Source organism: Alligator mississippiensis, chromosome 2, assembly GCF_030867095.1.
Source record: "Alligator mississippiensis isolate rAllMis1 chromosome 2, rAllMis1, whole genome shotgun sequence".
Taxonomy (NCBI): Eukaryota; Metazoa; Chordata; order Crocodylia; family Alligatoridae; genus Alligator; species Alligator mississippiensis.
Window position 1 is genome coordinate 296,986,119 of NC_081825.1, and position 23,724 is coordinate 297,009,842.

The 23,724-nt window shown below is 54.3% G+C and overlaps 1 protein-coding gene across 1 annotated transcript; it reads right to left on the bottom strand.

Moving 5' to 3' along the window:
• Positions 1-20,004: 20,004 nt before the first annotated feature.
• SIX1 (SIX homeobox 1) lies at positions 20,005-23,724 on the bottom strand. The gene is made up of 2 exons (XM_059723375.1): positions 21,256-23,724; positions 20,005-20,942 (listed from the first exon to the last, which is right to left on the bottom strand). Exons 1-2 carry the CDS (start codon positions 21,813-21,815, stop codon positions 20,669-20,671), a joined length of 834 nt encoding a protein of 277 aa, XP_059579358.1. The 5' UTR covers positions 21,816-23,724; the 3' UTR covers positions 20,005-20,668.

Below are 23,724 nucleotides of genomic sequence, written 5' to 3' on the forward strand. Positions count from 1 at the left end.
TTGTGCTCAGTGGCACCAGACTCTCCAAAGCAATTGGGGCTCATCAACAATTTCCCCCCAGTTTGAAACTCTTTGTTCAAATGAGAACTGAAGATTCTCCTGGGATGTAGCTGATCTCCCAGACTTTCTTTTTCAGTTCGTGTTTGGAAGCTGCCTCCTCCACCCCACCACCGCCTGCTTCTCTTTCCCCCACTCACACCTTCCCCCCTGCCGAAGAAATCTTTCTTTCTTCTGTGGGGTTTGGCTGAACAAAATATTTTCCAGCCGCTAAAGCCCTTGCAATTTATATTTGATGAGTTTCTCCATTTCAATTTCCTTGAAATGATCTACAGGCCAAAAAACCCACTCAACCCTGCTAATAATCCTAAAAATCTGGACGATTTTGAATAAAGTAATCTACCAGTTCTGGTTTCCCTTCCCCCTTCCTGCCCTACCAAGGATTTGGGCTTCAAGGGCAGTAACGTAAGTAGGGGTAGGAGATAGGGTTGCCAATCCAAGAAGAAGTTTTACTGACAATCTGCAAGCTTTTTACTGACAAACAACTTTTTTTACTGACATATGTTTTTATTGATAAAAGTTTACATAATGTAAATGTCACTTTCCTGTCAGGCCCCATCCTGCTGCCAGGCTCCAGTTACAAGGGCTGGGTTCAGATTTAGAGTTTTAACACATCAACCATAATAAAATGTTTGTTTGTCAGTAAAAAGTTTGCAGTAAAAAAGTCTTGGTTGACAACCTTGTTTGACTGTAGCAATGGTTTTACACTGTGCTACCTCCTCCACCAGGGGCCCCCTACTCACACCCTGATGCCCCCAACTATGCCCTGTGCCTTGCTTCCCCCCCAGCCCAGCCCCAGCCTTACTCCTGCTGCCTCTGCTTCCCCCATCATTGCATGGATCCCCAAAGAAGCCTACCTGTGACCAGCAGTATTACAGGCAGCCTGGGACACAGCAGCAGCAGCACATGGCTGAGAATGCTCCATGCAGGGTGCTGTGCTCCTGACTGGAGATCTGGTGCTGCTGCTGGGTTCTGTCTATCAGAGCTTCAATCAAGCGGTGGCTGCTTAGTATTTCTACTGACAGCTAAAGTTTTTTAAAGACTTTACTGGCAGAGATTTTTAGCCCCCTTTTTTTTTTTTACTGACAGTCAGTAAATTTACTGACAGGTAGCAACCATAGTGGGCAAGCAGGGCACCAGTCCTGGACACTGACTTAGAGGGGACAGAACAATGCTAGCCACCACCATGTTACTGGCCCAGGTACCACTGTCACCATTAGCCCAGCTGTTAGCAATGCCCTGACTGCCACCATCACCCAAGGGACAAAAGACCTAGTTAAGCCTCTGTTTTAAGAGAGCGTAGGATAGGGAAGGCTGGGGTTGGAGGACAGTTGGTCTGTGCTACATCCTCTTCAAGTAGCGGCAGCTGGGAATAGCACAGAAGCAAAGCTACCGGACAACTCATGCCATTGCATGAGCATGGTGCCCAAGGAGGGTTTCTGCCTGGATGATCCCGATCTCCATGGGGTTCCTGAGCAGCAAGCATCTCATTTTAGGGAACTGAGCCTCTTGTTTGTTCTAGGCAGGGGAGGAAGGGATGGGACTGAATAGAAGAGACGCCCTCACTGCAATGGAAACATTTTCTTTGAGGGAGACTTTCAGGCAGGCAAATTCCCTGCACTCACTTTTCTTGCTCCAGTTTGGGTCCAGCCCTGCGTATTTCCTGAGGTCTTGGGTGCACCACTTTTCACAAGGTTTTCTATCAACCCATGAGAGGAACATAGGACTGCAGGGACCTCTCAGGTGACAGAATCTTGTCCCCCGTGTTTGCAGGCCTTTTCCTAGAGACTCCTAAAAACGGCCTACTCCAAACCCTTGCACTCCACAACTACAAGGCACAAAGCCAGAAACCCCAAGGACACCCAACAACATGCCACAGGTTTCAGGGTGGATAGGTACACGTCATTTTATCTTCCTTGTAGTCTTTGCTATTTCATAGCACCCACAGTGGGGACAGTAGTTGCAATGATGTTGTAGCCATGATGGTACAGGAACTGATCCGAAAGACACCCTTCCTCGTGGTTCTGTGCATACTCAGGTGGCAGTGTAATGAGAGAATCCAGTCAGCAGATGGCACTCAGATCCCAGCATACAGATGTGCTTGTCACAGGCCTAGAAACACTGGTGCTTTCCTATGAAGCTTTTGTTCCCACAGGCGTGCACAGAGCTAAGTCTTCAGCTGCTGTCGAATAGTTTGGTTGCAGTCTGTGGAACTATACCAGCTGGGGACCTGGGCAAAATGTGAGGCACCGCTGAGTGGAACAGCTTTGGATAGCATCCCTAATCCATGGAGAAACCAGTGGGATTTACACACTCAATAAAGCCATTGTCCGCGTTGTACATGTGTGCGAAAGAATTTCCTCCCACCCCCAAGCAGGAAGGAGGCTTTAATTTTTACCATTGCAAATCGCTGAAAGTGCACACATCTTCAAAACTGACTGAGTCAAGAAAAACTGTACCAGAAACCTAGGGTACAAGGAAGCAAGGTAATCCAGGGAAGTGGGACATGGCCAGGACTGTCTGCAAACTGTTGCATGTGAGAAGGAGCTTGAAACAGCCCAGACTGGCGATGCTGCGTAGAAATGACAGAGACTTCACTGGAGCTGTGCTGATTTATACCAGGGAAGTGTCTGGCCCTCCCTGTTTTCCCATGAACCACTGTGGGGTTAGAGTCTCTCAAGGTTGAACCAAGGGATCTCAAGGATCATCTAACCCAATCTCTCTACAGATGCAGGATTTGCTGTTCCTAAGCCACCCCAGCCAGATGCCCCACGCCTGCGATGAAGGAGATTCCTCCCCTTCCCTAGGCAGGCTGAATAGGGTGTAAACTAGAGTTCAGAAAATCCTACCTATCCTTTCATTTCAGACTAAATTCAGCCTCTGTTTCTTTTTTGCCTGTGGACCGTGTTTCTGAGCAGGTCGGTTTTCTTGAGTTTGTTCTTTTTTAGCCCACTTTTGCTTAACAAATCATTTGTCAACCTTTAGGGCTTGACTGGAACCCAGTCTTCTGCAAATATTCAATACTCAGTTAACAAGAACATTGCTTGTGTTGGTTAGTTGTGTTTGATCACTGCTTGATGTTGTTTCTGGGCCTGAATTGGTTGAGCTGCTCTCTTGTAATTAGTGGGAGGGTTTGAGGAAACTGCCGTGGCTTTCAATCTCCCAGACAAAGGAAGAAAATAAGCAAGATTAGGGAATTTTAGAAATGTATAGATGTCTTCTTTTCCCTCGCATAAGCTCTGCCAGAAACATCACCCCTGGAAAGGGAAGGGAAGGGAAGGGAAGGCCACTACATGTTGTATTGCCTCTGCGGAGCGTGGAAGGGCTTTTTCTTTCTCATCGCATAAAATAATTTGTGGGTGTGGGGAGGTGGTGGTATATGTGTGCACATACGTAGGCAGTCCTCCTTGCATGGTTTATTAAATTCTCTCCTTACTAAGGGTCTGGTCAGGGATGAGGAGAGCCGGGCACCCCTGCTGTACCAAAGGGACGCCCTTACCTTTTCAAATCACATTTCTGCCTGATATTTTTTAACAAATTATTCTTACAATATCTAAGATTATGACAATGGAAAGAGTTTAGAAGGGGGAAAATCTGCAGGGGTTTTTTGGTGTGTTTACTTTGTGCATTTGACAGCGCTGTGTGTGTAGCCTGTTTCATTTATTCTGCTGCTCCGTTTCCTTCGTTGGCCATGTGAGTATTTCAGACAGCAGCAGGAGGAAGAAAAGCAGTTAAAAGCCGCCTTGGAAATGCTACTTGCCAAACTCCAGCAATTGCTGGTGGCCTCAGGATTGGGTGTGGTATCGATAATTATTTTAGCTCACCTTTATTGACTGGATTCTAGGTTCATGATGTCCCTCTAAGCAGTGTCTGAACCTTTTATAAAAAAGACCACATGTATTGTATGCACTTCTCTGTAATTTGCTGTTCTCTCCAGGGCCATTGACTCAAAGTAATTGCACAGGCTCAGGCAGTTCCAGATAAGAAGGTGTGATCAGATCTTTATCGGGCTCAGTCATTTGCCTTTGTTTCAGGGGTCTGCGGGGGGGGTCCCCTTCCTTTGTTGAGCAGTGTCCCAGGGATAGTTTAGTAGAAGGCAGGGTTGATTTGTACCTTAATCAGGGATGATCCTGCCCTGAGCAGGGAGCAGGACTACATGAGCCAAGAGGCCCCTTCCTACTTTCCTATGATCTCCTATCAATATGCTGTTTCCATCGTGAATCTCCATGCATGAAAATCTAAAACTCACTCTTCGTGACTACATGGATGTATGAGCTTAGAAGCATTCATGCCAGCATTTGTGCGGGCAAACCTCGATGCCTGTAGAAAGCAACCATGAACAGGACAGGAACACTGCTAAAGCAACCCCCATTTCAAACAGGAGCAAACAACCAGGGATGGGTGGGTGAAAGGTCTGTAGCACAGCATGGTACCTTGACCTTCGAATGGGTGACTGAAAGAAGGAGGATAACCCTCAATAAACAGGGATGAGCGTAGCCACATAGCTCCCTTCCCTTCTTTTTTCTTTTGTCCACATATTTCATAGCCAGAAATTGGTTAGGAAATAGGAAAGGGATTATTTGACTTTCAAAGTGCAGAGGGCCTAGATCCAGCTAAGGCATAAAGGACCAGATCCAGTTTGGTCATATAGAGCTTGTCTACACTGCAGCAGTGGTGTGTGCCAGTGAGAGAGGGCTTGAGTAAGTCCCATCCCCACCTTACCAACCCACTCCCCCAGGCATGGGTGGATCTAGGATTTTGAAAAGGGGGGTGCAGATGGTATGGTACCATCCCATATGACGCAACACATATTTTTCTCCAGTTAAAGAGACACTAGAAACTTTGGTAGCGGCCTAGTGCTATACAAATATAATTGTTGGAATGGACACTAATTTGCTATATTATATATAAAGTTTTTAAAAAACACAACTAAGCAAAAAATAGTCAAAAGATATTGCTTCATTAGTCCTGCAGTCATTATAATTAAGTGGACATCTTGTCTTCAGATTCATGAAACAAAATCTAGCCTCCTTGAGCATCATGACAGTGCCAGCAATACTTCTCTGTCAGTCATTTCTACACCTGAGTTAATAATACCACACCTGAATTAGAGATTTTAGCTTGAGCTAAGAACAGTCTGCAGGGCTATGAAATAGAAGAGACGTTACCAGGAATGACTAACAGACAACAAAATTGCAAAAGAAAGGATAGTTTGAATAGTGGAACTTCAGGACTATTAGCAAGGAGAGAGGGTTGTTAACACCTGTGGAGTGGAGAGAGATTAGCAGGAATCAGGGAAATTTCAATAAACCACATGAATGGCATGTGCCCCTGGTGGCTGGGGGGGCATGGCTGTGCTGGCGGTGGTGGGAGCATGGAGGCAGGAGCGCAGCGGTAGTAAGCGTGAAGCTCCTGTAGATGCTGCCGGCACTGTTGGCGGGGTGGGATGGGTGACGAGCGCTGACCAGGGGTGGGTGACCACCCACAGGCACCACCGGCAGTGTCAGTGGTGGCCATCAGTGATCGTGGACCACCTGCATACGCCGCCGGCCTTTTCGCAGGAGGTGCACTGCCACTCTCAGGGGGTGCACGTGCACCCTTTACACGTTGCTCCTGCTAAGCCATAAAGTCAATTGACTCCCTCAACACTGCCTGAATAGAAATGCCACTGCTCCTCCCAACAGTTGGTGTTAGAGTTTGGATGGAGCAGGAAGCAAAGCAGGATGTGAATGTACCCATCTGGACCTGCCTCTGCCTTCAGGTATGCACCAAACCCAGACGTACGTCCATGAGACACTCTGGGCTCATCCCTTGTGACTGATGTCAAACCCGTTGGACACCCCAGACTTTCAAGTGGCCCCAGTGGCACTACCCTGCAGTAGCATAATGAGCAGTGGGTGACTGAGGCACCAGCCCTGGGAACCCACTCAGAGGGGCCCAAGAAAGTCAGCCGCCACCACTATTGACCCAGCCAACATAGCTGGCCTAGCTACTGCCACCACTGCCATCCAGGGTGCAGCCATGGGTTATCATGCCCCTGCACCCCTGAGTGGCCTTGCCCCCTGAATGCCTAGATTTGGAGCATGCCTGTGGGTGGATGGGGCCTGGGTAGATTGTGTTCAGGCCCATCCTGGCAAGGACAGGCTGCTGCCACCATGTAGACAAGCCCATAAGGCTCCTACACTTTGGGGCTGGAATGCCTGAAACTCTTTCCTGAGGAGGATGATCCAAAGTAGGCATCTGTACAGTCAATCAGAAGATGTAGGAGCCTTCTGAGAGTAACCTGAAAGACCAGAGAAACTAAGAAAGAGGGACCAGGAAATGCAGCGTGTGTCTGAACTCCCTGGAGCCTGGGGCTGACTCAGGCTGCCAGTTAGTTAATGGCCTTCATTCCCATTTGGTCTTGAAGCCTTAATTGTGGACACCTTGCTGCCCCCTCCTCTGCCTGGCAGCTTAGTGAAGGGGTCAGTAGCATTTGTGGTGGCAAGTCAAAATGGCCCATTTGGGTCCTAGGTGGGCTGCTGCTAGGCCCTGGCTGCTGCCTCGCCTTCTCCCCACTGCCTTGCCCCAGAGCAATGATGGCGCTTGTAGGCAAAGCCCCCAATGATGAATGTCACTGAGACCCCCTGCCACCAAACGTTACTGAACTGCGGCTCCACAAACCAGAGGTTGCCAACCCCTGGTTTAGTGTGTGGAGCGCTCACCCAGGAATGGGAGACCTGCGTTGTAAGGATATTTAAACCCAAGTCTCTCCCTTCCAAGGGGCAGGCCCCAGCCCGCAGTTGTGAAGGTGAAATGGGGAGGCAACCTCCACCTCTCATGTTGGAAATGAGCTACTGGACAGCCAGAAACAATCACGGAGCCAGAAGGAGAATATGCAAGAGGGAGCCTGCCTCTGTAGCCCAGTGAGCGGAGGAGCCCTAGCCCCTGTTCCCATGACTGCCTGTGCATTTTACATCCGAGGGTGCTTGGTTTAAAACGGCCTTAAAAGACGTCTCACCAGGACTCCTGGGGATTAAGTCCCCCGGCCTACCTCCTGGAAGCCAACCTGAATCGTTTAGACATGAACAAAACCCCAGAGTGATTGAACTGGATCCTTTCCGAGTAAGCTCAGACAGAGAAGGCCTAGGGAGCTTTGCAGTCCAAAATGGAAGCACTTTCTGAGCACAGGTGCTCAACTGAGCCTTGGAGACTGTGGGCAGGACCAGCCCAGTTTGCTTTTTGGAGCTTAGGCACTTAAAGTTTGCCTAAGAGGCACTTAGTTGTGTTGGTGACTGTCTTGAGAGAATGAAGCAGACTGTCTTCCTGAAAATCACCCTTAGTCGGGGAAGTAGTGCCACCTAATAAACAAGTGCCTTTATATGATATTACCCGTTAGATGCACATATTACCCATAGGCTGTAGAAGGTGGGCAATGTTAAAAGTGGCACTAAAAACTCACAGCAATCGACCTAAAAGGATGCTCCTATGAGCAAGGATTATTCAGAAAAGCAAACCTGGCAGGGGCTTTTGCAGCCTGTTCTAGTTATATTAAAAAATCTGTAAGAATGAGCCTTGAGCTTTCCTGGGAACATGGACAATTCAGCTGTTAGAGGAAAATCTCCCCCCCCTACCCCCTCATGAGCCACTAAAATCTCCTGTGTTTCAGACTTGTTCTGTCTCTTTGCTCCATGGTGGATGTCACCCAAGGTGAGTATTTCCTTTGGGTTCATGCTGTTTGCCTGTTATATTTGTGTTGTTCCCTCTCTTTAAAATGCTACAGGAGTTTACATGAAAGGTGCCGGGGGCTGGAATCCTTAATCCATGAGCAAGTACCAACCGGGGCCGTTCCTATGAAACACAAGGTGATTATTTTTCCACATGAAAGTGCTTTGGTTTTCACATGGACAATATGACTCCAGTTTAGCTCTTTGGTATCCCTGTGGCTTTGATTTCCAGCAGAGAACAATCTTATCAGCTGAGATTCAGCACAGAGATAGTGCACTTTGGGATAGGGTTGCATATGCAGAGATCACCTGGACTCCTACTGAGACGACTTTGTTTGGTTTTTCCCCCCCCCCCATAACCGGTTTCAGATTCTACGTATGAAAATCATTTGAACACTAATTCTCTGCTTATTGTTTAGGAGACCAAGCCTTCCTCATGGCTCACTGCTCAGGATGCTAAAATTAAACATGACCTCAACTCCAGGCTGCTAGCAAGTTCCCTTGCCCAGATGTCTACTAACCAGGGGCTGCTTTCAACCCTTGCTTCTGCCTCTTCACTTGTGCTAATGGGCAGTTCTCTGTTTCAGGGTAAGTAGGATTTCCCCACCGCTTGGCACACCCATTTTAGCTGCTTCCCCTCCTCCAAGCTCTTCTTTCTAACTGGCAACCATTGCAGCACCTTCTCTCCAATTGCAAAGGCAGGATATACAGTTTCCTTGGAAGCTGTCAACAAATAGCTATGGGTATATTATCCTGTAGGAAAAGGGGGCATGAGGGTAGAAGAGCTACTGGATCACAGTACTGCTTTCAAAACCTTGCCAATAGGCGTGTTAGGATGAAGAATTGGGCACTAAGGGAGGAAAGAAATCTACTTCAGAGTGGGAGGATAAGTCCAGCAGTTGTTAGGATCATAAAATCTTTTCTTCCTACTGTCTGTCTGCACAGAAGTCTAAGGTGGGGTTGTAACTCAGGTACATCTATCTGAGCTGAGTTTTCAGCTCCGTCGCTGGCACTGCCCAAAACAAGTCCTCTAAAGCTGGCTCAGGTCTGTCTGCACCTTGAACTTCAACACAAAGTATGAAGGGAGCAGATTACCTTTAAAGACACAAGGACGGGGTCTTGTTGGTGCCCAGAAAAAGCAGAGGGCAAGGCCCCCTGCATGGGTGGATCTAGACTTTTGAAAAGGGGAGTGCAGATGGTAAGGTGCATCCTCACATATCAAACAACCCATATTTTTTCCAGTTAAAAATCAACTAGAAGCTTTATTAATGTGCTAGGGACCTAGGGCTGCATTATTCAATTTAATACCAAAGCAAAAAGAAATATAACTTCATTGGAATGAGTTAAAAACCATTTGCAGGGCTGTGAAATAGGAACTTCATTATCAGGAGCAGTGAGCAGAGAGCAGAGTGACAGAAGAAAGGTGTGTTTGATTGGTGGAACATCAAGACCATTAAAAAGAAGGCTGTTTTTAACACCTATGGGATGAAAAGTTTAGCAGGGATCAGGTCAATTATAATAGGCCATGAAGTCAAGTGCCTCCCTCAGCACTGCCCAACTAGACAGGCAGTTGGTTTTAAACATGGGTGAGCAGGAATCAAAGCGGGGTACAAGTGCACCCATGCAGCCCCCTAGGATCCACCCCTGCCTCGCTAACCACAATCCAGTCCCAAGTTCGGCTGGGGAAACGCCTGGATTTTGAAGCAGTTGGGAGGGGCCAGACCTTCTCTTCTGCTCCTCAGTCCCACTTCATCCATGGCAAAATTACTCTCTGAAAATGTGTGCTGCTTTCCGCACCCCAGCCCACATGTTTCATTGGTAGTGAAGGACCAGCTCTGCCCTGGCCTCCATCTGTATTGCCCAGCTAGGTTCTGTGGGATGGCAGAGGAGTCACGTGTTATCCCCAAGTCAATCCTTGGCCCCTGACATCACTAAAGTTTCACAGGAGGACTGGGATGTCCCACTGCCAGACTGGGGCTTCAGCGAGCACAGAGTTCATCCCGCGGTCCTTGGGCCTGGTTGTTTCACTGGTCGAGATAGGGAAAGTTCTGGTTAAAAATTCAGCCCTAACAGAGCATGTGTTCAGGTGGGGAAGGATGCCCGCTACACAAGCACTGATGGCAACGTGCTCCCACCCCCAGCCAGCTGCGTTGTGCACTGGTTATAGCATCTATTAGGACCATGGCCCACTGTACTGCACATGTTGACCTGGGCTGCAATCTCTCATGAACTTTTGGGAGTCTTGTCTTGCACCTGGGTGTGTTTCCTGTGCCTCCTTGCCACTGTATAAACGCCCCCCCCAACCGCCCTTTTAAAATGCACTAACTGAATGGCAATGGCAGAACTGACAGATCTCCTCCGGTTCATTACTGTGTGCATGAATCCAAGTTGCACACACTACAACTTAGATAGCACTTGAGGAAGTGTCCCCACACTCCAAGGGACTGCAACTGGCCTCAGATGAGAGTGTAAGAGCCAAGTCCTACACTTGCTACCCAGCAAAAGCCCCACTTCAGTCTGTAAGCACCTGTTTATCTCTCAGGATGTTTCTAAATCCCCTTGATTTGGATAGGGCGTAAGCATGTCCTCTAAACTGGGCATGTGCTTAATTTGTTTGCTGGCTGTGAGTCACAGTCCTCAGTGGCACAAATGGGATGTCCCTTTGACTATGGGCCAAATCTTGTGAGCTGCACCGTACTCCTGACAGAAGTGGGAGCTGCAGACATGCCCCATGCTAGGTATTTTACACTCAGAGACTGAGTTTTAGGGCCAAGTGTTGTGTTGCCTTGTGTTGCAATAGAGCTTTGCTTGGTAATGTCTGTATTCAGCTCACAACCTCTGTATGAACAGTAGCAGATCTTTTAGCAAGACACCCATTCTTGACCTGAAGTAATGGAGAGGCCATCAAGCCCTCTGGCATATTGTCCCACTCTTTGATCACCTTGTGTCTGGTTTGAACATTCAGCTTCCAGCTGCTGGGCTCTGCTGGGCCTTTTTCTGTTAAAGTGCCTTCTGCAGCTAGACATCTCTTCCCCTTGAAGGTAGCTATAAACCTTGATCAAGTCAATTCTTACCACTCTCTTGAATCACACAACAGCAATCAAGCCAAAAGGGATATTGCAGTTGTCAAGTCTGATGTCTTGTTTAATAGGACTCTCTGGAATGAATCCCTGTGTGAACCAGAGCACAACCTTCAGGAAACCATCCAGTCTTGATTAACAATATCTAGCGATAGGAAATCATCCCTGAGGCTTAGCAAACCGAGGGTATTTAACTACTGGAAAAATGTTCAAAATGTGCACTTTCTATCCAGTCTGATTTTGTCTAGCATCTCATCAGATCTTACAGTGTTTCCATCTGATAGGATGAAGAGCCCCCAGTTATCACATTTCCATTCCCGTGTAGGTACTTCTGGATAGGGATCAGATGAGCCCTCTGGAGAATATGGGAAATGGCTGTATTATTGTCACAAAAAGGAAACATGTCTCAGTTTCCCCATTTGATTTTTGGTTTTTTATTCTGCACGTGGAAGTCCCTGTAAGACAGAGGCTTGGGTAATGGCCGTATATGGGGGAGGGGGCAATGCTGTGTTTTTCAGCCTCAAGTCACTCAGCAGCTGAAATGACAACCTCAGTCCCAATGACCACGAGCCACAACTTTTGCTGAAAGTTGGGGCAGTGAAGCTGCTGAGCCCTGTTCATTTCGGTTCATTCCCAATGGAAAATGGAGCTCAGTGCTTCCCACTCGGACCAGACACAGATCTTGAGATTTGCTCTCCTGAAGTAGAGCGGAAACCAGGCAGCACAGTCAAGGGGGCTTCAGCAGAGGTGTCAATCCCAGGCCACAGCACTGAGAGCCCGGACGATGGGGCCTGACCCTTGGCCTGTTTTCTCCGTGCAAGCAGGGATATAGGAGGAGTCTCAATGAACCCAAGAGGACAGTTTCATATTGGTTACCTGGAATGAACCAGTCAGGTGGGCAACCATTTGGGGAAGCTCTGGGGCATCTGCTTGATTGACTGAGCTGGAATTTGACCCCGACCCAGACCTCTCCGAGGCACCCACTCCAACATGCAAGTGATTGCTCTCCCTCTCCCAAGGCCAGCATCAGAGTCAGGCAGTCACAGCGACGGGCCACCACTCGCTCAAGCTGGTCCCTGCTGCAGGACAGCACGCACCTGAGGACGGGCGCACCAGCAGGAGTCACGGCTCTGGGCCCGGCCCTTGAGGGCCTCCCACCAATTTTCCTTTCTATCTTGAGCCTCCCCATCACCATGGAAAGGTATGTATTGTTCTGCATTTCCGTCACACAAAGGGACTGGACTGGCTGTAGGAAAGCAGATGCCCACTTTGGGGTGACTGCCCACCTGTCAGCTTTTTGACCCGCTCCAAGAGATTAGAGACACCTGGAGCCTTTGGGAGCATTTCAGCCATTCCAGTGCAGGGATACTCAGCCTCTGGCCTGTGGGCGAAATGCGGCTTGCAGAGCAATGGCATCCAGCCCATGGGGCTCCCCATCAGTCAGGAAATGTGGCAGCAAGGGAGCAGTGGCAATTAATAGGGCCACCCATTCCCTGCTGCCAAATTCCCGAGCCCCTCACAGCCAGATCCAGGTTGGTCCACCCCTTCTTCTCCCTGCAGGGCCGGGTTAGGGCCAGGCCATGTCCCCTTCCCCCCTCTGGTCTGGGCCATGCCCCCTTTCCCTCTGCAGCTGGATCATGGCCAGGTTGCCCCTGCCCTCCCCCTGGCAGGTGGATTGGGCCCCGCTGTGCCTACCCCGTGCACCAGACTGGGGCCACAGCAGGATCCAGCCCATGGAGGGACAGGCACTGCCCATACGGACCACGGGGCAAAAAGGCTGAGCACCACTGTTTTAGTGTATCATGATCCCAGGACCACTGCACTGCCTGAGGTGCTGGCTGCTGCTCAGGAGGAGAAACCCAAGGCCTGTCTGCTGTGTGATATTGCTCCCCACTGAGTGAGTAAACCCTTTTCTTCCCATGCCAACCCAAGGGGGCCACCCTGCACTGTTACGGATCCACTTTCCCCAGGTGAGGAGCCTGGGTCAAAATGAATTTATTAGCAAATCTAGTAGGACAGCTTTACAGAGCACACCCAGCCATGGTGGTGTATTGCTCAGTGCCACAGGGTACACAGCCTACAAGTTTGGCACGCCTACTGAGAGGCCTGGCGAGGGCACACTGGTTAGGTCTGCTCTGGTCAGACGCCTCGGCTTCACCCTGGCACTGGCCTTGTTATATAAGCCGTGCTGGCCCTGTTATCTAAGCACATGTGCACGCCCCCGGCTTTTGTCAGGCTCCTGGCGGTTTTCTGCCTAGCAACGTTCACTTCAGCAGCAGAGAAGAGCTCCTCGCCAGCAGCACCTGAGCAGGCCTGCCCAACCTGTATTAGTGGTCCATCCGCTGCCTTCACAAGGGTGCCTCACCCCAGGGTGAGGCAGGGGTCCGACCTACTCGGTGCTGCCCAGCCTGAGGACAGTGGGCTTTGTGGAAGGCAGCCCATGGATTATAGGAATATAGGACAGGGCAGCGGTGTGTCCTTGTGAAAAGCTCTGGAGAGCAGAAGGATGCTGTGGGTCGGGCTCTCCTCACGCCCGTATGGTCCACGGTCAGATCAGCGGGCGTCAGCTGCTGGTTTTGTCTAGCCTCACATCAGATCTCACGACCCTCTTGATACCTTAGGGTTCTGCAGTGACACCCGTCACAACGGCATCTCTCATCTGACTACCTGAGAGGCACAGGGAAGGTGGAGACCCTTTACGTCTTGGAGGAGGCACGCTGATCATCTCCATGCATGGTTTCAGTTGTAGTCACTTCTAAGGAGCCCGCGAGAAATGTTTTTGCTCATACTCAGTAAAGAGACCGTTACTTCAGGGAGCATTAGCCACAAGCCCAGCTTGGACTTTGTTTTCTTTAGTTTGTTTTAATGTTTATTCTCGGAGATCCTGTATGACATACTGATATTTAAATGATAAAGCGAGGCAACGCGATAAGGCAGTAGAATAGGAATTTAGAAGAGCTGACTTCTGTTCCTAGGTCTGCCTTTGACTTCAGCCAAGTCACTTTAGCACCCTGTGCCTCAGTTTCACCATCTGTAAAATGGGAGCCATGCCACTGCCCTCCATTACAGAGTATTTTCAATTAAAAAAAAACACCACAGGCAGTGACCATAGTAACCATACATTGAAAAAAGATCTAGCTTTTTATTTTTAAACTGAAAAAAATGTATTTGTCCCCTATCAGTTGAAAATGAGTTGAGCAGATTTCCTATTCATTTTCCACCCAAGTTATGACAGGTCTGAAATCAAATAGGAAAAGTTCTGGTTTGGGTTATATAAATGTTGTAAATGCACCTCGTGCACTAAGTAGACGTATTTTAGGGAAAAAACTAACAATGCCATTTACAAGGGGCTCTGTCCCAGAGGGGAATTTTTCAGGAAGTTCTGACCAAGTGAAAGCAGGAAGTTGTAATTGAACTAAATCTGTATCTTTAACCTTATAATTAGTATTGGGATTATATGCTTTAGGGAAACTTCAGCCTCAATTTAAAATCGGTGGGGATGGGGAAGGGTGATAGATACTGGAGTGAAAGTGGAAAGTTTCTGACACTTCGGGATGATCACTGGGACGTTGCATCATGACAAGTTTAACAGCAAGAAAAAACAAGAGTTGGCAGGAGGCACAGATGGGTTTCAACCTCATTTCCCCATTAAATCCAAGCCAAAAATATGTGTTGTTAGGGGAAAAGGTTGATAAACTGACAGACTGCATGTAGCTTGGCAGTCCTCTCTCTCCAGAGACTAAAATGTATGTTATTCCATCAAAAGTTGGCTATGCCTAACACTGTATTCATATCCACCTGGGAAAGATGGTAGCAGTTCAGTTACTCTGCACGTTTTGAGGCCACAGCAAGCTTCTTTTATAGCTTTACTCTCAATCCCACTGGTCACAGTCTAACTAAGGGGCCAGAATCTGGCCCTGGAGATTTGTTGCTTTGTCTGGCTGGCAGCATGCGGCCTTCACTATGTCTAGTGTATGCTTATGGCCATCCTTGAGGGCTGCTCACAGTACACAGGTGTGAAGATCAGTTCGATGTGCCAGATGGCAGAATTTGGGGAAGCAATAAACCAACCCGGACATCTCCGGGGTGATTCTGATGCTGTGTTCCCACAGCACGATGGACTTGTAGATGCAAAGCTGTCAATGCACCTTAAGGTAAGAGCACCGAGGAGCGGGCTCCCAGCACTAAGTCTGGATTCATTCAGTGAGCTACACTGGTATAAAGCCGGAGTAAGGCAGGAGTAGAGGATCAGACCTTAATTGGTGCTGAAGTGCAGCGGTTCCCTGGGGATTTGTCCTGCACTACACACAGGGGTAGTTGGGAGCCCTGGCTTCTAATCCCGGCTCTGCTGTTTGTTCCTCTTGGGATTTGGAGCTGGACACTAAGGCTAGTATTTTCAAACCTGAGTGCTTAAAACTAAATCCACACCCATGCCCCTAAATCGGAAAGGCCTGATTTTCCAAGCGCTGGCAGGTCCCAAATGCAGTCTGTATTCAGCAGCTGAAAACATCTTTTGAACTAGGGGCCTGTGTATGAATTTGAGAACGTCTGGTAGCTGATGCTGAAACCGGAGGAGTTGACTCCATCTGCTGAGTGAGCTATCGATTCGTGCCTTCTACGCAGGGCTGGTCGGAGGATTTATTAGCTAATGGTGGCAAAGTGCGAGGTGTGATTAAAGCACAGTGCAGGGGTCTGAAATTCGAACAAGGCCGTGACGTTTGATAAACAGGAACCAGTGGATGAAATGCAGGTGCTGGGTTGTTTTTCCTTTTTGATTTGTTTCCCTAGCCTGAGTTTCCTGCTAAGACAGCTACCACGATCTTTGCCAGGAGATGTGAAGGAAAAAGGAGCTGCCATTTTCATCCAGAAAACCAGGCCTGATTTTCTGCAGGAGGAAGAGACGCTTGTGATAGGGGTGACCCTTGTAAATCCCTGCCTGGATAGACATTTCCAATAAGTGCTGAAGAAAAGCCTGCCAGCTCCAGCTTTCTCAGCCTGCTCTCCATTTTCCTTCCATCATCTCCAGGCCGAATTTAATCTGAGAAGGTTCCTTTGAGCTTTTGTGTTTGCTGGGGGAGATGTGGGCGCAAAAGGGATCGCATTACAACTTTCATTTCCTGAAATGTTTGAGGGAACATCCAGGGTTTTATCCACACATCAGGCAAAGTTGGGAGCTCGGATTTCAGGTCTTGTCACTCAGCTGTCACCAAACAAATGAGCCTCTCAGAGCTGGAGACTGAGAGCGCTACCTGCTATTCATGACCCCGAAAGCAGGTGATCACTCATGGGAAAAGCAGGTAGAATTAATCATTTTGCTGTTCTCCATTTCCTCTCCTTTTTGGCTGACCTGCACACAGTGTGAAATCTTTCAGGGGTGGGGGGCAGGGGTGGGGGAAAAAGTCAAATTAACCCTTTTTTACCAGCGGAAAAACTAAGAGCAAGGTGAGAAAGCGCTACAGGTGAAGTGCCTTCCAGCTCACTCCCAAAGGTGAGTTACCTGTGAAGTCCTTGCTGGGCCTGCAGGCTGTGGACAGAGCCCAGCGGGAGACGGCAGAGTACATCCAGGTGAAGGCTGGTGGAAAGAGGAGAGGCTTTGCTCGTCCTGGCTCTCTGCACCTTGGCTTGCCTGTCCCCGAGCTACACCTGCGCTTTTGTTCGAGGCAGGTAGAAAATAACGACAGAATGTTTTTTATAAAACCAAAAATTTTATTTCAACCAGCGGCCCTATAACATGCACCCTTCCATCCCCCTGCCTGTCTCCCTGACCACTACAGAATGAATCAAGGGATTAGCCCCCATCTTTCATCCTTCCCTAGAGCCCATGTCCAGGATGTTTTTGGTCCCCAGGGGCAGTCAGTTGTCTTCTAAGTTCTTTTTAACGATGTTTATTAGGAGCTGCAAACCTGCAGATTAAGCTCAAGCTTATTTGGAAGTAGATTCGAGGGGAACAGGCCAGGCCCCCTTTACCCTCTCTAGGGTGGGGTGTTCCCCAGGTGAGCCCTCACTAGTAATAATAGGACACTGCGGGCCTTCAACAGCTGTCTTTTCCAAGCACAGTCTGGTAAGAGCTGCCTTGTCCTACAGGCTTGAAATAAGGGGGTTCCTCTCTGAGGGCAGGGGGCTGCCTGCCTAGGAGGCGATTTTCCCCTTTCTGCACCAGGCCAGCACGGCTCTGTGTGTTTCTCTGGTTAGAGACCCCCGGGCTGATTGCCCCAGGCCTGGGCGAGGGCTGGCTTGGTTCATCTGACAGCAGCCCTGGCCGCAGCAGGGGGGCTCGCCTGCGCGCCGCATCTCCAGGGCGCACGGACCCATCGTCGCCCCAGCAGACAGCGGGCTGAGCTGCCCCGCGCCCCGGAGCCTCCGGCAGCCGCCTCCCTGCTCCCGCCAGCCTGCCGCGGGGGCCAGCCACGCGCCTCGCGAACCAGCGCTGCTGCCGCGGGCCCGGCGGGAAGAGCAGCCGCGGGGCCAGGAGGCGACGGCCGAGCGCCCCGAGCCGGGCACGGGCTGGAGCCGCCAGGAGCCCCGGCCCCGGCCCCGGCCCTTGCGCGGCGGGGGCGCCCTGCAGCGCGGCTGGACCGGCCCGGCCGGAGCCGCCCGGGTGCGGGGCTGCGGGAGTGTCCGCCCCGCGCCGCCCGCCCGCCCGCACGTGTGTCATGTCATGTCATATAATATAATATAATATAATATAATATAATATAATATAATATAATATAATATAATACATTTATTGGATCGTATCACACCGCATCGGGTCGCATTGGATCGGATTATATTATATTATATTATATTATATTATATTATATTATATTATATTGGATCGCTTTGTGTTGTATTGTATTGTATCACTCCGCACCGCATCGCATCACGTCGTATTTCATCAAATCGAATCTAAGCGAATCGTATAATACAATACAATAAATACATTATGTTATGTTATGTTATGTTATGTTATGTTATGTTATAATTTTACTGTGTCGTATCGTGCCAGGTTGTATTGTATTAGATTGCACAAACGATATATGTGTGCATGTGTAGACACAAGCCTACATGTATTACTTATATATAGTGTAGCTATGTATTACTTTACATTACTTATATACAGGGATGGCGACTATGTTTATATCCATCCACCCATGTATCTGTGTGTGTGTATAATGTATATATTTTGGATGTATAGAATGTGTATGTTTGTATCGACCCACCCAAATGTATACACACACACACACACACATACACACACCTGGGTGAATGAATACAAACATAGTCTCCATCCCTATGCATAAGTAATAATTAGTTACATATATGTAACTGCGCATTACGATATATAACTATATACATATCATTATGTCTAACTATATACATATAACTCTGTATAACTATATATAATTATATATATGTATGTATGTATGTATGTATGTAACTATGTGTTACTTATATATAGGGATGGAGACTACGGATGTAGTGCATCTGTACTAAGTATAAATTGTACATACACACGTAGGCACCATGTATAGATGATGATGATTAGATGTAGACCCGGGGTATGAATGCACCCTACTGTTAATATCGCAGTAGATGAATAGTGATGCTATTCAGCTCTACCGGAGTAAGACTTATATTGGTGGAAGCGAAGCTACCGTGTTGTACCGCTGTCATTCTAGCGGGATAGCGCAGCCATCGCACAGCGCGGTAAAACAGCGAGTGCCCCCCGTGCCGTATGCCCTGGTGTGTAACACGGCATCTCCAGCAGCCACATTCATGGTTCTTTACATTTGTGCCCCGCACTGCTGCCCCGGGACGCGGCCCCGCGCTATGCCTGGCCCGTGCCCTGCACCAGCGGAGCAGACGGTGGGAAACGAATTTATGACTCTGTGCAGCTCCTAGACGGGAGGGACTGTGCCCTGTGCCCCGTGTCCCGTGCCCCGTGCCTTGGGCCGTGCTGCACCCGCTCTGCGTCCAAACTCCCGGCCCCCCAGGGTAAAGCTTGCTCCGCTTCCCGGCAAACGCGTTTCATGCCCGTCTACTCCGCCCCGGGTCGCCCCTCGCCCCAGCCCCGGCGGCACCGGCTCTTGGTGTGCCCGCACTGCCCCGCACCTCGGTGCAGCCGCCTGGTGGGGGAACGGGTTGCGGGACGAGTCAGAGCAAGGCTTGGCTGGCCCCTACTCCTCCAGCTTTGAGCCGAAGGCTGCGGTTGCGCGCTATTTTCAAACGCCCTCTCTGCCCAGCCGGTCTTCTCCACCCTACGGGCACCCCGGGCTACACTGTGGAGCCCGCTGCCTCGGGGGCGATCCGGCTTTGCCCCGAGGCTCCCGGTGGCTGCTCTCAGCCTTGCGCGGTATTTTCATGCGCCCTCTCCGCGCACTGGGTGTTTGCTACCCTCCGGTTCTGGCACTGGCCTCTCAGGGCTGCCTTGACCCCGGTACTAGAGACCCCTCTGCTGCTGCCCCCCGCGCTTCGGTCCCCTCCAGGCGCCCGCGGATCCCGCCTCCACCGCACCCGCAGGGGAAGGCCACCTGGATCCGGCTCCAGCCGCCACCTGGCGCAGGCCCCCAGGCCCGGGCCGCGCAGATCCCGCGGGACTGAGCTGGCAGGGAAACCAGGCTGCGGCTCAGCCCCCAGCCAAGGCAGGAGGGATGTGGGGGCCACCTCGCCCCCAGGCGCGGGCAGCCCCCCCTGCCTGAGCTGCTGCCTCCTTCCCAGGGCCGCAGCCCCAGTGCCTACGGCCCACTGCGCGCTATTTTCAACCCCCTTCTCTCCCTTCCCGCTGGCTGCGGCGGCCCCGGCGCTCGGGCTTCCTTCTCTTCCTCCCCCCTCTCGCCGTTCCCGTTGCGGGGCCGGTCCTCACATGTCCCCGAGCATCCGCCTGGCCTCCAGTAAAAATAAATCCCCGTCCCCGGCAGAAATCAGCGTTTCCCGGGAGCAGCAGGCCCCGGCGCCGGGGGATGCTCTGACAGGCGCTTCGTGCGGGGGAGGCTCCTCCGTGCAGACCCTGACCCGGCTCCAGCGCAGTGCGGCCGGGATCGGGCCCCGCACCGAGCCCGGGTTCCCCGCAGCGCCCTGGGCCCGGAGCCCCGGCACAGCCCGGGGAGGAGGTGGGAAGCGCGGCTGCGGCCCCCAAAGCCCGGGCAGCAGGGGCTCATAAGAAAACCAGAGTCGGCGGCTTCGGGGACGAGGGAGATTTAATTTAGACTCGCGTCGGTACAGTAGAAAAGACACCTGAAAGCACAAGCTACGGGGTAGGGAGTGGGGGGGGGGTAGGGGGGTCCTCGGGCAGCCCCTCGGCCGCGGCCACACGCGGGGACCGGGCACGTCCGGCCTAGGGGCTGCGCCAGGCCGCGGCGGGGCGGCGGGCCCGGGTCTTAGCCCCTGCGGGGGCCGGGCTGGGGCTGGGCAAGGAAGGGGCAGGAGCGGGGCAAGGGCAGGAGCCGGGACGTGCGCAAGGAGGGGGCCGGGGCCGGGGCCGGGGCCGGGGCCGGGCGAGGGCCGGCCCCCGTGGTCCCCTGGCAGCGAGCCGGCCGCAGCGCCGGGCCGGCGGGGTCGGGGTCGGGGGCTGTGCTGGTTGCCGGGCTGCTCCCGGCCGGCGCGGACCGAGCCCCTCGGGGGTCTCTAGGGCCGCGTGTCTCCCCGGCGCCGCCGGCTGGTCGCGGGGGCCCGGCCCGGCCCGCGCCCGCGCCCGCCCGCAGGCTCCCTCCGCTCTCCGGGGATCCTCGTGGCTCCCAGCGCTGGCGAGGGGCCCCCGGGCCGGCTCCGGCTCCGGCGGGGCGCGGGGCGGCGGCGGCGGGGGCCCGCGGGGCCGAGTGTCTGAGCGGCCGGGCCGCGCCGCGCCTACGAGCCCAGGTCCACCAGGCTGGAGGTGAGCGGGCCCAGCAGCGAGTCCTGCAGCGGGTGGCCCGGCAGGCTGTGGCCGGCCTGCGAGAGGCCGTAGCCGGAGCCGCGCGCGTGGGCCAGGCCGCCGGGCAGGAGCAGCACTGAGTTCTGGTCCGGGCTCTGCGGGGGCGAGAAGTCCTCCTCGGAGCTGGACAGCAGCGGCTTCCCGCCGTCCAGGGGCGACAGCTGGGCCGGCTTGTTGGGCGCCGCGCTGCTGTTCTCCGTGTTCTCCCTGCGGGACAGAGCGGGATCAGCGGCGGCCCTGGCGGTGGGGGGCGGCTGAGAAGGGCCTCCCCTCCCGCCCTCCCGCCCCCCGGCCCCGCACAGCCCCGCTGCCCCGGCTGGGGAACAAAGGCCGGGAGTGAACGTGTGTCTGCCCCTGCCTCCCCGCCCGCCCGCCCACTCGCACCGCGACACGACACAACACAAGGCAGCATAACACAGCGCAACGCAAGACAACACCGCGCCGCGCAGCGCGGGGCAGAGCCGGGCGAGCCCCGCGGACCCCCCGCCCGGGCGCCCCGCTCCCCCCGGCCCGGCGGTACCTCTCCTTGGCCTCGGCCGCCCGGTCCCGCTGGCGCCGGTTCTTGAACCAGTTGCTGACCTGCGTGGTGGTGAGGCCGGTGGCCTCGGCCAGCTCCCGCTTCTCGCGCGGGGACGGGTAGGGGTTGTGCGCGTACCACTCCCGCAGCACGCCCCGCGACTTCTCCTTGAAGCAGTAGCTCGTCTCCTCGCCGTCCCAGATGGTGCGGGGCAGCGGGAACTTCCTCCGCACGCGGTACTTGCCCACGGCGCCCAGCGGCCGCCCGCGCAGCTTCTCGGCCTCCACGTAGTGCGCCTTGAGCCAGAGCTGCTGCAGCTTGGCGTGGTTGTGCGCCGAGAACTGGTGGCTCTCCAGGATCTTGTAGAGCTCGCGGAAGTTGCCGCGGTGGAAGGCCACCACGGCCTTGGCCTTGAGCACGCTCTCGTTCTTGTGCAGGTGGTCGCAGGCGGGCAGCGACCACAGGAACCGGCCCAGCCGCTCCAGGTTGCCGCCCTGCTGCAGCACCTCGCACACGCACGCCACTTGCTCCTGCGTGAAGCCGAAGGACGGCAGCATGGACATGGCTGCGGGCCCCGCGCCCCCGGCCCGCCCGCCCGCCCGGCTGCTGCTGCCGCTGCCGCTGCCGCTGCCGCTGCCCGGGGCGGAGTGAGCGGCCGCGCCCGCGCCGGGCGGGGAAGAGGCAGGCGGGGGAGCAACGTCAGGGCCCTGAAACCCGAGCCCCGGCTCAAGTGTCACCTCGGGGAAGCGGCGGGCTCATCTCTGCGCGAATCAATGATCCCGGCCCCGGCGGCTGCTTCCCCGCCGGCCCCTCCGCAGCCGCCTCCCCCCGGGGGCACCCGTCCTGCCCCCGGCCCCTGCGCGGAGGGGGGCGCGCGTGGGGGGCGGAGGGGGAGGAAGGGGAGAGGCACGGATCCGCCAGCCCAGCGCCTCCGGGAGGCTCCTAAACCGCCTTGGCCGAGCTCAGAGCCACGTGGGGTCTAGGGGCAAGCCCCCCGCTCCGGTGCCAGCCAGACGTCTGCTCGGGGCAGCTCCTTATTTACCAGGCGGCGGCGCGGGGTGCTGCCCCGAGCCCCGGGGGACGGTCCTTAGCCCCGGGGTGCGGTTCCCGGGGTGATGTCCTCAGCCCCCCAGCCCCGGGATGTAGCCCGCAGCCCCGGGGTGCAGCCCCCAGCCCCGGCCGCCCTCGCTCCTTGCCGAGAGCCGGCCAAGAGCCCGGCGGTCCGGGGGCAGGAGCAGCGCGGCGGGCCGCGGGAGGCTCCCGCACCCGTCCCAGCCCCCCCGGGCCCCGGGCCTCACAGCCCGCTGCTCCTTTTGTTTCCACTGCCGCGCCCCGACGGCGCGGACACGCAGGGCTCAGGGGCGCGGGGACCCGTGGCGAGACCCGCAGCCCGGCGCAGCCTCGGAGCGCAGCCCGGGGGGAGCGGAGCAGACGGCGGCGCCCCCGGGAGATGACAGCAGCGCCCGGCCGGAGCCCAGACAGCGGCGGCGGCTCCCGGGACAGAGCCCCTGTGCTCCGGCTGCGCGGCGGCGGTAACCCGAGCCCGGGGAGCAAGAAACCCGAGCCCCGGGCCATTAGCAACCGAGCCGCGCGGCAGGAGGCCGCTGCTTTCCCATCCACTTGCTGCTCTGCAAAAGAGATCGCGTTTCGCTATCTGCCGCGAGGATCTGCAACGTGAGACCGGATCTCGGCAGCCTGCCCTGCCCCCCGCCCCCAGCCCGAGCGAGGCACCGGGGAGGCGCCCGGCTCCCCCGGCCTCTCCTCTCCTCTCCTCTCCTCTCCTCTCCTCTCCTCTCCCGCGACAAGGAGGATCTGTGCTGCCCTCCCCGCACGCAGCGCAGCAGGGCCGGGCTGCCAGCCCCCGTGGAGCTGGGGAGCTGCCCCCCGCCCCCCCCCACACCTGTGAAAACAAAGCCGGTGACAGCAGGCTCCTGCGGCTCGGGGGACCCCGTCTGTCCGGGGCCGCGGCGGGGCAGGGGGTGCGGGAGCTGCAGGCTGGGCAGGTCTCAGGACCCTTCCCCCGCCCTCCCCCCCCCCCCCAGTGGTACCCGGAGCAGGGCCGGGAGCAGGGCTGCGGTGCCTGCCGGCTCCAGGATGAGTGCGGGTGCAGAGGGGTGGGCAGCATGCGGGAGCAGGGGTGGGAGGGGTGCGGGGACAGGGAGGGGTGGGCAGGGGGCACGGAGGGTAGGGCAGGATGCGGAGGCGGGGGGTGGGCAGGGAGGGATGGGAAAGATTTGGGAGCAGGCGGGGGGCAGGGTGAGGGGGCAGGGGGGCAGGGGGCAGGGAGGGCTGGGCAGGGTGCGGGGGCAGGAGGTTGGGCAGGGGGGCACGGAAGGTAGGACAGGATGTGGAGGCAGGGGATGGGCAGGGTGCCGGGGGTAGAAGGGGTGGTCAGGATGAGGGGGCAGGGGCTGGGCAGGTGCGGGAGCAGAGGGTGGGCAGGGTGCTGGGCGCCGGAGCCGTCTCAGCGAA

What these genes read in the sequence shown, in the direction of transcription:
- SIX1 (XM_059723375.1), bottom strand. Translation starts at nt 21,815, where the DNA reads ATGTCCATGCTGCCGTCCTTCGGCTTCACGCAGGAGCAAGTGGCGTGC. An exon ending in GCGGCCGAGGCCAAGGAGAG is followed by an intron (nt 20,943 to 21,255) that starts GTACCGCCGGGC and finishes TCTGTCCCGCAG; the next exon opens with GGAGAACACGGAGAACAGCA.